Below are 14,237 nucleotides of genomic sequence, written 5' to 3' on the forward strand. Positions count from 1 at the left end.
GGTACTCCCTATTTTCCCCCCAGTAACCAGGGAATATGTGCGCTACAGCATCGAATAACGAGGATTTTCTCATGTTCAGGGGGGCTTAAGACTTTTAAAATGTCAAATGCCATATACTTTTATGTTATGTTCTAAAACTATCAAGTACTGAGAAAGTCATGTGCTGAAATATTTCGAATTTTATTTATTTAAATATTTAAAAATATACAAAAACATACATTTACATATATTTAATATGAATAACATGTAAAATATTTCAGCACCTAATTTCCTAATAGTTGATAGTGTTAGTACATCCACTGACTGTAGAATTACCTGTGAAACGTTTTCACACAGCCAGAAAACTGCTTGTTGTTGCAACCAAATCCTATGGGATTCTGTGAGAGTAGGGAGGAGCAAGATGGCGGCCAGTGACTTCAGTTTTTCGCCAATATCAGCACTCCAGTGTATAATAGAGATCGGTGATCACTGCATATAAACTGCCATTGGACAGGTCAGCAGGAAGTTGGAGTACCTGGAGAGAACCCACGGAGAACATGCAAACTCCCTGCAGGCTTGGATTTGAACCCAGGACCTTGTTACAAGGCAACAGTGTGCTCTACGGCACCATCAAGCTGCGTAAAAACAAAAATTAAAGATATTTTTGTCCAGTTACAGTTTGCAAACTCAGAAATTTTAATCTTGACAACAAAACATCAGAGAGTTTATAGCTGGATTTTCTTTTAATATATATTAAGTTGGAATTTGAGTTACATTCAGTTCAAGTTTTAGATTTAGTATTTTAATTTTCACTCTTATAGGAAATACACGTCAATACATCTTGTCTGGTTTAAAATTACTTCAGGACAGTATTTAGAAGAATAAAAATCTTTTTTTACAATTTGAAACTAAATATTTCTAGTTTTGCCCATGATTGTTTAGCCAACAATTTAATATGGAACAACAATAGTTTATAGAAGTAATAGTAGTTTAAAAAAAGGGGGGGGGGGGGGGGGGGGGGGTTAAAATATTTTTTGCCTACTTTGAAATAATTGTTCAAAGTTAAATCAGAGGATTAAAAAAAAAAAAAAAAGATATTTACCTGTATTATTATCATAACTAGCCATTTACCTACAGTTCTGCAATAAGATCTATTTGGTGTTTAGTTCTGGAGTAGCTGACTAAAGTAGAACATCTTTAAAAAGTTTACTGTGAAAAAAAACAAATATAGATTAATTTGACAGTGAAATATTTTAAGCCTTGTAATGTTTTCTTGTATTTTGATGATTATGGCGTACGGATAAAGGAAAAAAAAATTCAGCATCTTGGCATCGGGTTTGAGAATTTCAAATCAAACTTTTCTTTAAACAGCATCTTTCAACACAAGATGATCTCATAATACTTTCCATAAAAGGCTCTTAAAGCTGCATCAGATTCAAAATTCAATTTCATATATATAGCGGCAATTCAAAATGTGTCAACCAGTATAGTGCATAAAATAGGACGAAAAAATTGTTTATTATTTAACTGATTATAAGCTCTGTGAAAAGATGCTTGACCTTCAACACTGATTCCACCAATGAAGGGCCTGATACCTAAAGGCTCCGCCCACCCGATCACACCCTTCGCCTAGGGCTGGACGATAATTCAATAATATATATAGATTGATGTATCAATGGCAACCTTTTTTTTTCTATCGAGGATAGAAAAAAGGATTAATAAAAAGCTAAATAGAATAACAGTTTTCCTTCCTTTTGCATTCTAGTCATGTAGGGTAATATTTCATCCTCCAACCAATCACAACGCAGACCCAGGAACCAAGCTCCGCCCCCTTGGAAGAGTTCAGAGAGCATGTGTTCTTTTTTCTTTCTTAAAAACTTGCAGTTTTAGTAAAAAATTTGTTGAATACAGAGTTTAGTTTGAATTCAGTGTTTGTGTTCTGTATCTAAAAATAGGTCGCTAAGCAACAGCATAAAATTACCAGGGCTGCACTTAAAATATATGTTTAGAATTAGTTGATAATTATCGATATTGATCAATATGATTTATATTTTATCGGTGCTTTTTTTCTATATTGTCCAGCCCTACTTTCATCTTTGGAGTCGGATGTACTAAAAAAAAAAAAGACGCTTATATTTAAATTTTGATCTTAACTGAAACATTTAGCAGTCTTAAAAGTGTTTAATTCACTACTGTTCAGCAATATGAAAAACAAAAGAATATTCAATATTAGGTCAGATTTGATCATTTAACTTTCTTTTGGAGGAGCTTAATCTCATTTCCTCATCAACATTGTGTATGATCTTACCTTTCTCTGTGTGTAAAGTCTAAGGGTCTGTCCATGAAGTTCTCCGTCAGGGTTTTAAAATAAAAAAAGGTAATTTTTTGTAAAAGTCTGGATGCTTCACTGCCTCAGGATTGCCGTCGTGGGTCGGTTCTGCTCCCACGGGATGTTTTTAAGTCTTTTCAATGCGGAGAAACTAAAATGTGTTAGGAAAAAAACAAAAAAAGGCGGCGTCTTGCAGCAAAGCCAGTTTTTCCAGGCGTACCACTACTGGTTACCTTCCTCCCACACGTTTGAAACAGACATTTCAGCTGCAGTGTTCTTCCCTCCTGCTTCCACTGAAAATACAGTCTGGATAAATTATTTAATTTAGAGAGGTAATCTTCCATTTTGCCTAAAAAAAAATGATTTTAAACCATTAGACTTGTTGGCGTAACACCTGCATAAAAGAGCATGCAGCCATGTGCACCTGTTACCCTTGGGCTCAGCACTGCCCCCTATCTCTGCAACATGGTACTGCCTGCCCTGTAATTTTCACTGCTCAATTATGGTCAGTTACAAAAAATAAACATGTAACATTCATGATATGTGATATACTGCAGCGCAGTTTGTTGCACATGAGCAAACTAACGGGTGATATAAAGGGAGACGGTGATGGGCATGCGCAGACTGCCTGGTACAGTCACTTTATTTTGTAATTATGATGATGAAAATGTTATTATACAGAAAATAAATTTATAGAAAATGTGGCAAGTCACCAGTTTGAGGATTCAGGGAACCGCAAGGAAGCCGGCTTTCTGGGAGCGAAGGCCTCCTCACTTTAAAATCGGAGCTAAAAATAAGTAAAATTTTCTGAAAATGAGTGTATCTGTCAAGAGAATAAGATTTTTGCACTTAAAATAGGAACAATTCATCTCCATCATCTTATTTCAAGTGCAGGACGTCTAATTATCTTAATTTAGGGGTCAAAATACTCATTCCATTGGCAGATGATCTCATTTACCTGCTCAAATCAAGGACAACACTGTTTAAAAACATTTTGCTTATTTGTAGATCCGTTTTTGCAGTGCTTTTGGACGACAAGGTATCATGATCGTGTCTTTAACATGATGAGTGAGAATAAAAAATGTTATTTACACCTAAATTCATAAGGAAGTCAGTGGAGGGAAGATAACTCTGGTTAATTCTCATTAAAACTTTAGCGGCAGTGTTTTGGATCAGCTGAAGACCTCTCAGGCTTACTCTGGAGCAACAGAAGTAATCCAGCCTACGCAATAAAGGAATTTAAATGAGGGTTTCAGCTCTTCTACTGAAAATGACCCAGAAATACCTACATAAATTAAAAATGTCTCCCCCATTATAATTTACAGCAGGTGGTCCCAAACTTCTTAGCCTGTAACCCACAGAATACTTGTGCAAGAAACCAGAAAAAAAATGTTTTCAACGATACAGGGCATTAATTTGCTATATTAAAATAATTTAAATTTGGGATCATCATCAGGATCATCTCGCCACACTTTGGGAAGCCCTATTTTAAAGTGTGCAGCTTTCGTCATCGTCTTAATTCTTTGTCTCAATTCAACAACCAGTTTTGCTTTGTATGCTGAACAAAAGACGGCAGAATTAATTGTATTTTCACACATTTATTTAGGCAGATTTGTACATGCATTTCTCTTTCGTTTCTTCACCTCACCACAAAAGGCGTCATCGCTTTGTTCCATAGGTCCATCATAATTGAGATACATTCAGATATTACAGCTATTCAACCAGATCTAATATTGTCTCTGCTTACAACCTTTAATATACACACAAGAAAAACAAAACAAAAAAGAAAACAAAAAACCAAAACAAATGATCTTTGGTCGAACCTAAAATGTCACGTTAACACTCGGCCTAAAGTGAGACGATTTGCCTTCTGCTGTCACGCCGGAGATGAGCACGTTTTTACACGACAGTCAGCTGCACAGATTAAGGCAAGTCGAGTGACGTGGGTCAGGACGCGAGGGGGGGGGGGCGCAAAGTAACGGGGGAGAGCGTGGGTGGGGGGGGGGGGGGTTGTAGAAAAGACCAATGGAGTGATGCGGCGTTCAGATGTAGACGGGCTGCTCCTGCGCCGTCAGCAGGCGGTACATCGCCGCTGGCATCGTCTTCATGTGGATCTAGAGAGAAAAAAAAAAAAAAAAAAAAATCAAGAATTTTTTTTATTTACTTATTAAAGCTAATAAAACTCTCCATTGTTTGGGCTGGAGAGAAAAGAGCGAGCGACTGGTGTTGTCATTCATGAGTGTTTCGCTCTAACGAGTCAAATCATTACGCCAAGCTAACGGCTAAAGTTAGCTTGGCGTAACTCGAGATTCGCCGCGCCCGCCTAGTGGACACGCGGAGAAACGCTGCTGAGGAGCGATTCGCCAAGCGGTACTGTGCCACAAATTACGCTGATTCAAGATTCGTGAACCTACCGGACACACAGAAGTACTGCCGCTGAGGACTGATTCGCAGACCAGTACCGGTTCACTCACTCTTGTACTGAACGAATCAGTAGGGGGATTCGCCAACACTGCAAAAACGGAACTAAAAAATAAGTAAAAATCAGTGCATCTGTCCTTGATCTGAGCAAGTAAATAAGATGATCTGCCAATGGAATAAGATTTTTGCACTTAAAATAGGAACAACTCATCTCCATCATCTTATTTCAAGTGCAGGATGTCTATCTTATTTTAGGGGTCAAAATGCTCGCTCCATTGGCAGATAATATCATTTACCTGCTCAAATGTAGGACAAAAATACAAATTTTAAGAACATTTTACTTATTTTTAGGTCCGTTTTTGCAGTGAACTGGTACTGTACCGCTGCTGGAAGTGACGCGTGGAAAAAATCACGTCCTCACTACAAAACACAACTAAAAATAAGTAAACATTTCTTGAAATGAATGCGTTTGTCCTTGATTTGAGCAGGTAAATAAGATTATCTGCCAATTTAATGAGTATTTTGACCCCAAAAAATAAGATAATTAGATATACTGCACTTAAAATAGGAACAACTCATCTCCAAAATCTTATTTCAAGTGCATAAATCTTATTCCATTGGCAAATCATCTTATTTACCTGCTCAAATCGAGGATAAGTGCACTCAAATCAAGAAGATTTTACTTATTTTTGGTTCTGTTTTTGAATCGTTGGCGCCGAACTCGAGGATGTGACTGATTAGAGCAGCCTGTACGGATCAGGCCGTGATTCGTTTGCGCTGTGACTGATCCTGTGTTACGGCGTGAAGGAATTACATCATGATTCGTGCGGTACGTGAATTAAAGAGCGCTGCGTCACTTACTCGCATACATTACCAACGGACCGATAGAGGATGGGCGTGATTTAAATTAGATAATACAGTGACTTGGCATAATATCTTTCTCAGACGTGACAGATTTGTCGTATTTAGAGTCGTGTTTTTTCCTTTTTTCCAATTGAGCTGACCAACTTCCAGTGGCTGAATTTCAACACAAGGTAAGGAGAGTGCCTTAAAAGTCCAGGTCCATACGGATAGCCTGAGTGGGTTAGGAAACTTAAGCCAAAGTGGGAGTGGGTCAGCGGTCGCCATAAGCACTGTCCGAATAGTGCAGTGAGTAAAAGGAGATAGGAAAAGGAGCCTGTATGCTTCCTCTCACGGCTAACTTAGCATAGGAACCTCGCAATGTTTCTTACCAGCTATAAGGTATCCCACAATCCTTTGCATGACATGATGTATCAGCACAGCCACCTCACGGAAATCCGTGAAAATGTCCGGAGAGAAGAGAATGGATGGAGCCTCTGATCTATAATACCCGTTTTAACTTTAAAGGAACAAAACATGCGGTTTAAGTTCTATAAATAGAACATTTAGTGTCACTACAGCTGTGATTATTGCCTATTTTAACTGTAAGGAACAGAAAACGCAGTTACATGAAGTGATTCAGTACCGTCTTTGCCGTCACTACAAGCGGACGTTAAAATTACCAATGTGGAGGAAATATTTGAAATACCTTTCAATTTGGTAATTTACCCCAAGTTACACTAACAAGCTGATTGAGCAAACAGTCGTCCACCAATCAGTAAAAAAAAAAGGTTAAAACAATTGTTTTACTGTATATAGACTAAACAAGTTGCTCTACTGAAAGCAACAACAAATAAACATAATTTAGTTTTTTTCTTCTTTTTTCCCCCCATAATTAAAAGAGAAAACCTGTAGTCAATTATTTTATTACTATTTTTATTTAGTCTGTCACAGGACAAACTATTATGCACACGCACTCTCAGACCTGCGGACCATCTAGAGAGACCGATGAATCTCACGGTCACGTTAATGACGGTAGGAGGAAGCCGGAGTACCCGGAGAGAACCCACGGAGGCACAGGGAGAACATGCAAAGTCCGTTCAGAAAGACAAGAACCCAGCCTGGGATTTGGACCCAGGACCTTCTTACTGCAGGAGTGCTACAAATGGCACCCCCTGTGGACAGTTTATCTAATGTTTTCCATTTTATTTGATTCCATTAATAATAAAAATTATATATATATATATATATATATCTATATCTATCTATCTATCTATCTATCTATCTATCTATCTATCTATATATATATATATATATATATATATATAAGCTTGCTAACACAGGACAACAGACAATGACTGATAAAGAACAAGCTCAGTTGTAGAATGCTGTTATGATTTGATTATTGCCTTATAAAAATATAGCATTTAAATGTTCACCTTCTCCAAAGTGAGATTTTGATCCTTTCTATAGATACTTGCTCTTTTTGAAAAGCAATGAGCCTCGTGCTTTAAGAGACGACTAGATCCACTCAGACCCGCTTCCACGGTTTCAAACAGAACCTCTTACTTGGTCCGTTTGCCCTTTTTTCTTTCTTCTACAAAACAAAAAAAACAAAACATTTCAAATCCCTCCTGAGGAGCAGGAATCTTTTATTAGCTATTCTGTGTTAATGATCGCAGCACAAAGGTGTTGGCATTTGTGTTTTCTCAATATTCCACAAGCTGCATGCTGCAGCTGCAATCCAGACAAACGCTCCAGATTCTCTAGATATTACCCCCTGGACGTAATCTGTTAGTTTTAACGAGTCCTCCAATAACAATCGGACGGAAAACTGGGCCAGGAAGGGATTTAAAGACCGGCGGCCGATCAGAGGCGTTTTTCTAATTTATTTATTTCAGCTGCAGTAAATTCAAACAAAAGTGGAGCAGAAGGGATGATGACATGTTGGAGGCAACAGCATCCTGACCTTTTGCAGAAAAGAGTTCTGCTCCTTTAAATGAGGACGTGATCCTTCTGCGTTCAACAGATAACTGAGCACCTCTTCAGCTAATTAGCGCCTGACGCAACAGCGACCTCAGATCCACCAGCAGCAGAGCTTAAGCCCCTTTTTCTTGCAGCTCAATCTCCGTCTGTTGACTTTTAATTCTGATTCTCAGCAGAAGAGGAGAATATATGAACCGTGTGTTAGCGCTGGGACTGACGGCTTGGAAGACGACGTCCTGAAAATCTGCTGCCATCTTGTTTCCTTTACCTCTCCCATGGCGTTGGACAGGATCTGTACGATCTTCTCGTGAGGAGTCGCCACCACGCTCTGGCCGTTGATCTCTATGATGCGGTGACCGACTCGGACGCCGCCTCGCTCGGCGATGCCTCCTCTCATCAGGCTGCAGATCTGCACAGTAAACAAAAAACGAGTGGCGGGGTCCCCCAATCAGCTAAAGCCGCTCTCAAAACGTCAGAAACTAAAAGGTTAGGGGCACCACTGATGCCTTAGTACAGGTCCTGCTGTCTTTGACTCTGTAGACTCTCTGGTTTTTGTTTTCATTGAAGGTATGCCTGGTCTGGTGCTCCTCCTGTGTCGCCTTTCTTGACAAAAGCAATGAAGGATATTGCTGCCATTGACCTTTGTATTGTGTTTTCTTGTTCATAGAAAGTACCTGTTGCCCACTCCTTTTGTTTGATTTTCCATTTCCTTCCAGGAAAGTATACTATATCATAGAAAGTGTTTCTGGCTCACTGTTCAAGTTTTTCTGTGTTCGTTCCATGACAAAGCTAATAATGGAGCTATTGCTATGAATTACTTAGAAAAATACACACGAAGGAGACGACCAGAGGCCCTTTCTATGAAAAAGAGGAACAATGAGTCACTGACAGAGTCACTGACAGAAACACTGTTGCCATTTGCTTTAAAAACTTTGATTTTTTTCATAGAAAGTGCTTCTTGCTCAGTTTTTTTTGGGGGGTTAGACAATCAGGATAGAGATACTTGTCGTTTGCTTTCTTTCTTTCTACAAAAGATTGTCTGCAAGAGTGATTCCTTGCACACTTATGGAGTGAATTTTGTTCTAATGTTATTGCAAAGCAAAGAACACTTTTTGTAAATGGAAATAAAACATGCAATCCAGATATTAAACTTTGAAAAATCAAAAAAGGTTTTGAAAGTAATTTTTATTTTATCATAAAATTATGTTTTTAAGACATTCAAAAAATTTTTTTTACATTTTATATTTACATTTTTTTTTACTTTATCAGATTAAGTTTTGTATATTTTATTCTTCTCAAATTGCGTTTTACAGATCACATTCGCTTCACTTCTGGGGGCGGGCTTTCCTCTGGAGTGAGGAGCAAAGACGCATTTCTATTGGTCTGCAGGAACGTTAGAAACATTTTTATTGGTCAATGTGCAGCAAGAGCGAGAAGTGAAGCGAACGTGATCTGGAAAAAGCAACGTGAAAAGAATGTGATTCGTAAAACTCACTCTGAAAAAGACAAATTTGACAAGAAAAAATAGATTTTCTTTTCTTTTTTTTATAAAATCTGAGAAAACACCAAAGTTACTATCAAAAGCTTTTTTTTATATTAAGAAGTTTTGCAAAGAGTAATTTCTGGATTGCATTTTTTTCTTAAAATTTCCAGTTGGAAAACTTGTTCTCTGCAACAATAATGGAACAAAATTCACTTTTCTTTCCAATAGAAAGTACGTCCGTGTTCCCAGGCGTTTACGGAGCTCTTGCTGCCATTTACCCTGTACTTTCCCATAGATGGTGCCCCTGGTCCAGAACGTCTTCTTCGTGCCATTTTAACCTCTGCATCTGTTTTCATTTGTTCGCTTTTATTACTTACGATGCCGTTCTGGACGCTGAAGCCGAGCTGATATCGGAGGTCCGGCCTTCGGATGAGCACCATGGTAACTGGGGGACACCTGACGATGTTCATCTTGATCCTCGACTGAGACTTCAGACCCTGGAGGAAACAAAAAGAAGATTTTTTCTTTCACGCCGAGAGTAATTTACTTTCCTGTTAGACAAAAGCAGAGAGGATCAGTCCTGTCTGCAGACAGAGACAGCAGAAGGAAGATGCTGAAGGGTACCTTGATGATGCTCTGGCAGGTGCTGAGAGGTAAACCCACCAGGCTCGTCCCGTTGATGGTCATGATCTGATCGCCGATGTTGAGCCGGCCGGACTTCTCGGCCGGCCCGCCGTGCATCAGGCTGGCGATGATGACGGTGGGGAGGATGGACCCCCATCCAGACTCTACGATCACCACCCCCAGGATCTCACCTTTATGTTTTTCGATGTAAACCTGCAGGTTAGGCGAGAGGGAGCCGCATTAGGACGGCAGGAGGCAGCAGGTCTGAGATTAGGAAGGTTGTTTACCAAGCTGTCGCACAGCTGTGCCTCCGCTCCAGCTGCTCATTTAAACCCACCGGGGGGGCAAAGCCAGAAAGACCAGAAATAACACGATCACACGCTGGCAACTCTCGTTATTAATGTTTTATTTAGAAAAAAAGTGGAATCTTCTCACATTTACAGGACTGTCTCAGAAAATTAGAATATTGTGATAAAGTTCTTTATTTTCTGTAATGCAATTAAAAAACATGAAATGTCATACATTCTGGATTCATTACAAATCAACTGAAATATCGCAAGCCTTTTATTGTTTTAATATAGCTGATTATGGCATACAGCTGAAGAAAACTCAAAAATCCTATCTCAAAATATTAGAATATTTCCTCAGACCAAGTAAAAAAAAATAAATTATAACAGCAAAACAAAATCAAACATTTGAAAATGTCCATTAATGCACTCAGTACTTGGTTGGGAATCGTTTTGCACAGATTACTGCATCAATGCGGCGTGGCATGGAGGCAATCAGCCTGTGGCATTGCTGAGGTGTTATGGATGCCCAGGATGCTTCAATAGCGGCCTTTAGCTCATTTGCATTGTTGGCTCTGGTGTCTTTCAGCTTCTTCTTCACAATAGCCCACAAATTCTCTATGGGGTTCAGGTCAGGGGAATTGGCAGGCCAATCAAGGACAGTAATGCCATGGTCAGTACACCAGTTACTGTGAGAATCTGATGTCGTCTCTTAACCACTACCATACTTGTGATTTAGTTTACTGAACCAAGCTGAGTGTTTTTCAAGGCTCAGGAAACCCTGCAGTGTTTCCAGTTAATTAGACGATTCAAGTGATTAGTTGAATAGCCTACTAGTATACTTTTTCACGATATTCTAATATTTTGAGATAGGATATTTGGGTTTCTTAAGCTGTAAGCCATAATCAGCAATATTAAAACAATAAAGGGCTTGCGTTATTTCAGTTGATTTGTAATGAATCCAGAATGTATGACATTTCATGTTTTTTAATTGCATTACAGACAATAAAGAACTTTATCACAATATTCTAATTTTCTGAGACAGTCCTGTAGATTGTTTCAGCTCCCCCTGCTGGCAGACTTACGTCTCTGCAGTTCTCGGACTTGGAGAAGTGGATGAGGTCGTCGTTGTACATGTCCTGAGTGTTGAGCAGGTCGCTGTACTCCCTCTGGCTCAGGTCCTCGGGGTCGATGCCGTTGGCCCTCAGGAACTCCTGGTAGGCCACGCTGAAGGACTGGCCGATGGACTGGGCGATGAGCTGGGCCTGCGAGGCAAAGATCTCATCGCTGAGAGCCAGCTCGGCCTTTCAGAAGCCTTATTTAGCTAACGGTTGCTAAACGGGAACCCGTTACTATCTAGCTTCCAGACCACGTGGTTTTACAGCTCTGCAAAGCAATCAGCATCTCTGATGTTTGAAACGAAAACTCGCGTCAAACGGAACTTAGAGGGAAACATTTTTATTTTGGCTTTTAACAGCTGATCAAATGTGACCCTGAAGTAGTTGCAGAACTTTACGACGACATCCAAGTTCCATTTTAGGAGTATTTTCACCTGCCTGTTGGAAAAAATCGTTGTTGTTGACGCAGCCCAGGGTTGTCTTTATTGGCAGAGAACTTTAATATGGATCTATTTGGTATGTGTGACAAAAACATACACAAAACTAAAGAAAACAAAAAACTGTATTGTGTTTATGAAAGTTCTAACCCATGAAAACATGTAATTATTTCTGCTTTCCCACCCCTTTACACCTCTTTTGATTAGATAAAAATCACACAAAATAAAATACACATTTTCAAAGCTTAATTTAGTTTATGAATGGGTAGAAATAATGTTTTTTTTTAATCAATTAGAACAATTTATGTAAGGAATATCTTAAATGGTTCAGTTCTGGACGGGACGGTTTTACATCGACTACAGTTTCTCGTTTGATACAAAATTTAACAAATTTTATTCTCTTTACTCGCACAACTTGAATGAATGTTTCTAACAAACTGTAAAGAAACTTGTTTTTAGCCTACAATGATCCAGTACAGATTAATTTTAAAATAGGCCTAATCTAAGATGTAATTAGCAACAACAAAAAAAGAGAATTAACCTTTTAATATGTAAGATTGAAAACATTTGAACTTGAAACAGTTAATATTAAATTAAGCAGATCAGATTTATGAGTTTTAAAGCGAAAATGTTGGAAAAAGCCTTAGAGTCTTCCCAATTCCTTTTTATTTTTAATAAAAATAAAATCTAAAATCTTTTTTTTTAAAAATCCTTATAGTCTTCCCGATTCCTTTTTATTTTTAATATAATAAAATCTAAAATCTTTGAAAAAAAAAGATTTTAGAACATTTATTTATTATTTCAGAAATTATAAACTACGCTATAAAGAAAGTCTTTAGTGTGGCTAAATTCAGTTTAAATACAATGAATTTAAACTGTTCAGTTTAAATAATTTTTTTAAGAAGAACTATATTTATCTAAGGTATTTAAAATGCCAAAAAGCGACAATCTCCCTTTTAAGGCTTCATAAAGCATTCGCTGTGTGCTTAACTAGCGTCGGTCAATTAGTGCAGGTGTTTTTTTTTATCAAAAACAGTAAAATAAAATCTGTGCCTGAAACCTTCTCATAAGACAAACAAACGTGAAGTTATATTATTAGAATAAGTTTAAGCATTCAATGATAGAAAACGGGTTTAGCTCTTTCCTGAAGGCCTTAAGAAGTGATAACTCACGTCCTCGGACTCGAAGACGTGGCAGATCATGCGGTACATCCTCCTGTCGTCCTGGTTCATGTCGGTCTGCTCAGACGCCTGGTCCAGGTTCTCCTGAGCGCTGCGGGACCTCACCATCTTGCCCCTCGCCATCAGAACCACCATGTTGCCGATGTCCGCTATGTAGGATATGGTCCTCAACGGCAGGTCCATCAAAGCCTCCTGGTGAAAATAATATCAAGGCCAATAATATTAAAATTACATTTCAGCTATATTAACTTTTGTACTTTTCTAGGAGATTATTAATAGCATTCATCACACTACCGACCACAGATACAGACCAAACAGCAGGGGGTGCTGTTGTCACATTTAGAATAATTTAGAACAAAAGCAAGGCTGTCCTGTTCCACGCCAACGAATCTTCTCAGTCGCAGGTCGTATTGTTCATATTTCCATATTGTTGAGGTGAAACAGTCGGCTTTAACTGGCTAAAAGATGAATAATTAAAAGCTAAAAGGGCCACATGTAATTGGGTTAAAGTAGAGAAATAAGGTTCCTATGAAATGGCCCATTTTATCCTGTATTTGTTTAAAAAAAATTATTTTAATTAAAAACAAATGTTATATCTGCTTATGGTTGTTTATGTTTCTGTTCTAACAACAATACACAGAAAATGCGATTACAATTTTTAGCCATATTCATATACAGAGTGAAGAATTCAATCTACAATCCAATTCTGTACATACAATGGTTTGTACAGTGACCTTCTCCTGCACTGTTTACATTTTTATATTGTTTTTATATATATATATATATATATATATATATATATATATATATATACTTTTTATATTGTATTTTAAATCTATTGTTTACTTTTAAATCTCTGCTGCACCTGAAACTGTAATTTAACTTTTACTGCAATTTACAAAACTGTATGCAACGAAATTTCGTTCTGTACGCACTCTGTGCATACAAAATGACAAATAAAGTTGTCTAAGTTTAATTCTAAGAATCAAATTTAATTCACAGCCATCCTGTGATTAACTAGATAAAAAGTTCTCATCAGTCGACATCCCTAGGGTGTACCTGTTTAACCGGAAGATTTGAAAGGCTGTTAGCTAAATTAGCCGTATGCATAAAGCTCCATTCTATGTGCGTAAATTGGTCAAAACGTACAGATCTATGGTCTAAAGGCACATGATCATCACCTCTTCTCTTTCAGTTCTGTTTTTGAGACGATCATAAAGTTTGTGTTCACATTCAAGGGTCTTTCTGCCAATTGCAGGCATAACCTCCCCTGCATCTATAGAAGTGTGTTGTGGTGCATTTCTCTGCTTTTCGTCTTTACTAAGATTTGAGTGTCTTTCTGTCACTCTGTGGTCATTGTTTGTTAAACAGGGCTCTGGAATGCAGTGGGTATTAATTTATTTTTTACCTGCGTGTCTGCATTGAGGACTTTGATCCTCTGTGTGGACATGAAAAGGTCGACCTCGGCTGTGGACGGAGTCTCGCTGTCTGGACTCTGCAGACATACAGGAATAAAGAAATAAAGAGGACAAAAAGGGTTTTTTAAACGGAA

At 38.2% G+C, this 14,237-nt stretch overlaps 1 protein-coding gene across 2 annotated transcripts in view; it reads right to left on the reverse strand.

The window, feature by feature from the left end:
• Positions 1 to 3,890: 3,890 nt before the first annotated feature.
• The window catches only part of apba1b (amyloid beta (A4) precursor protein-binding, family A, member 1b), a 36,785-nt gene continuing 26,438 nt past the window's right edge, over positions 3,891 to 14,237 (reverse strand). For both annotated transcript variants that reach the window (XM_012857074.3, XM_021313290.2), the window contains exons 7-13: positions 14,094 to 14,180; positions 12,677 to 12,877; positions 11,035 to 11,214; positions 9,663 to 9,875; positions 9,416 to 9,535; positions 7,824 to 7,964; positions 3,891 to 4,422 (exon numbers count right to left, since the gene is read on the reverse strand). In XM_012857074.3, coding sequence (XP_012712528.2) covers positions 4,351 to 4,422; positions 7,824 to 7,964; positions 9,416 to 9,535; positions 9,663 to 9,875; positions 11,035 to 11,214; positions 12,677 to 12,877; positions 14,094 to 14,180 — 1,014 coding nt within the window. In that variant the 3' untranslated portion in view covers positions 3,891 to 4,350. The remainder of the gene's footprint in view (positions 4,423 to 7,823; positions 7,965 to 9,415; positions 9,536 to 9,662; positions 9,876 to 11,034; positions 11,215 to 12,676; positions 12,878 to 14,093; positions 14,181 to 14,237) is intronic.

This window comes from Fundulus heteroclitus, chromosome 8 (assembly GCF_011125445.2).
Source record: "Fundulus heteroclitus isolate FHET01 chromosome 8, MU-UCD_Fhet_4.1, whole genome shotgun sequence".
Lineage (NCBI taxonomy): Eukaryota > Metazoa > Chordata > Actinopteri > Cyprinodontiformes > Fundulidae > Fundulus > Fundulus heteroclitus.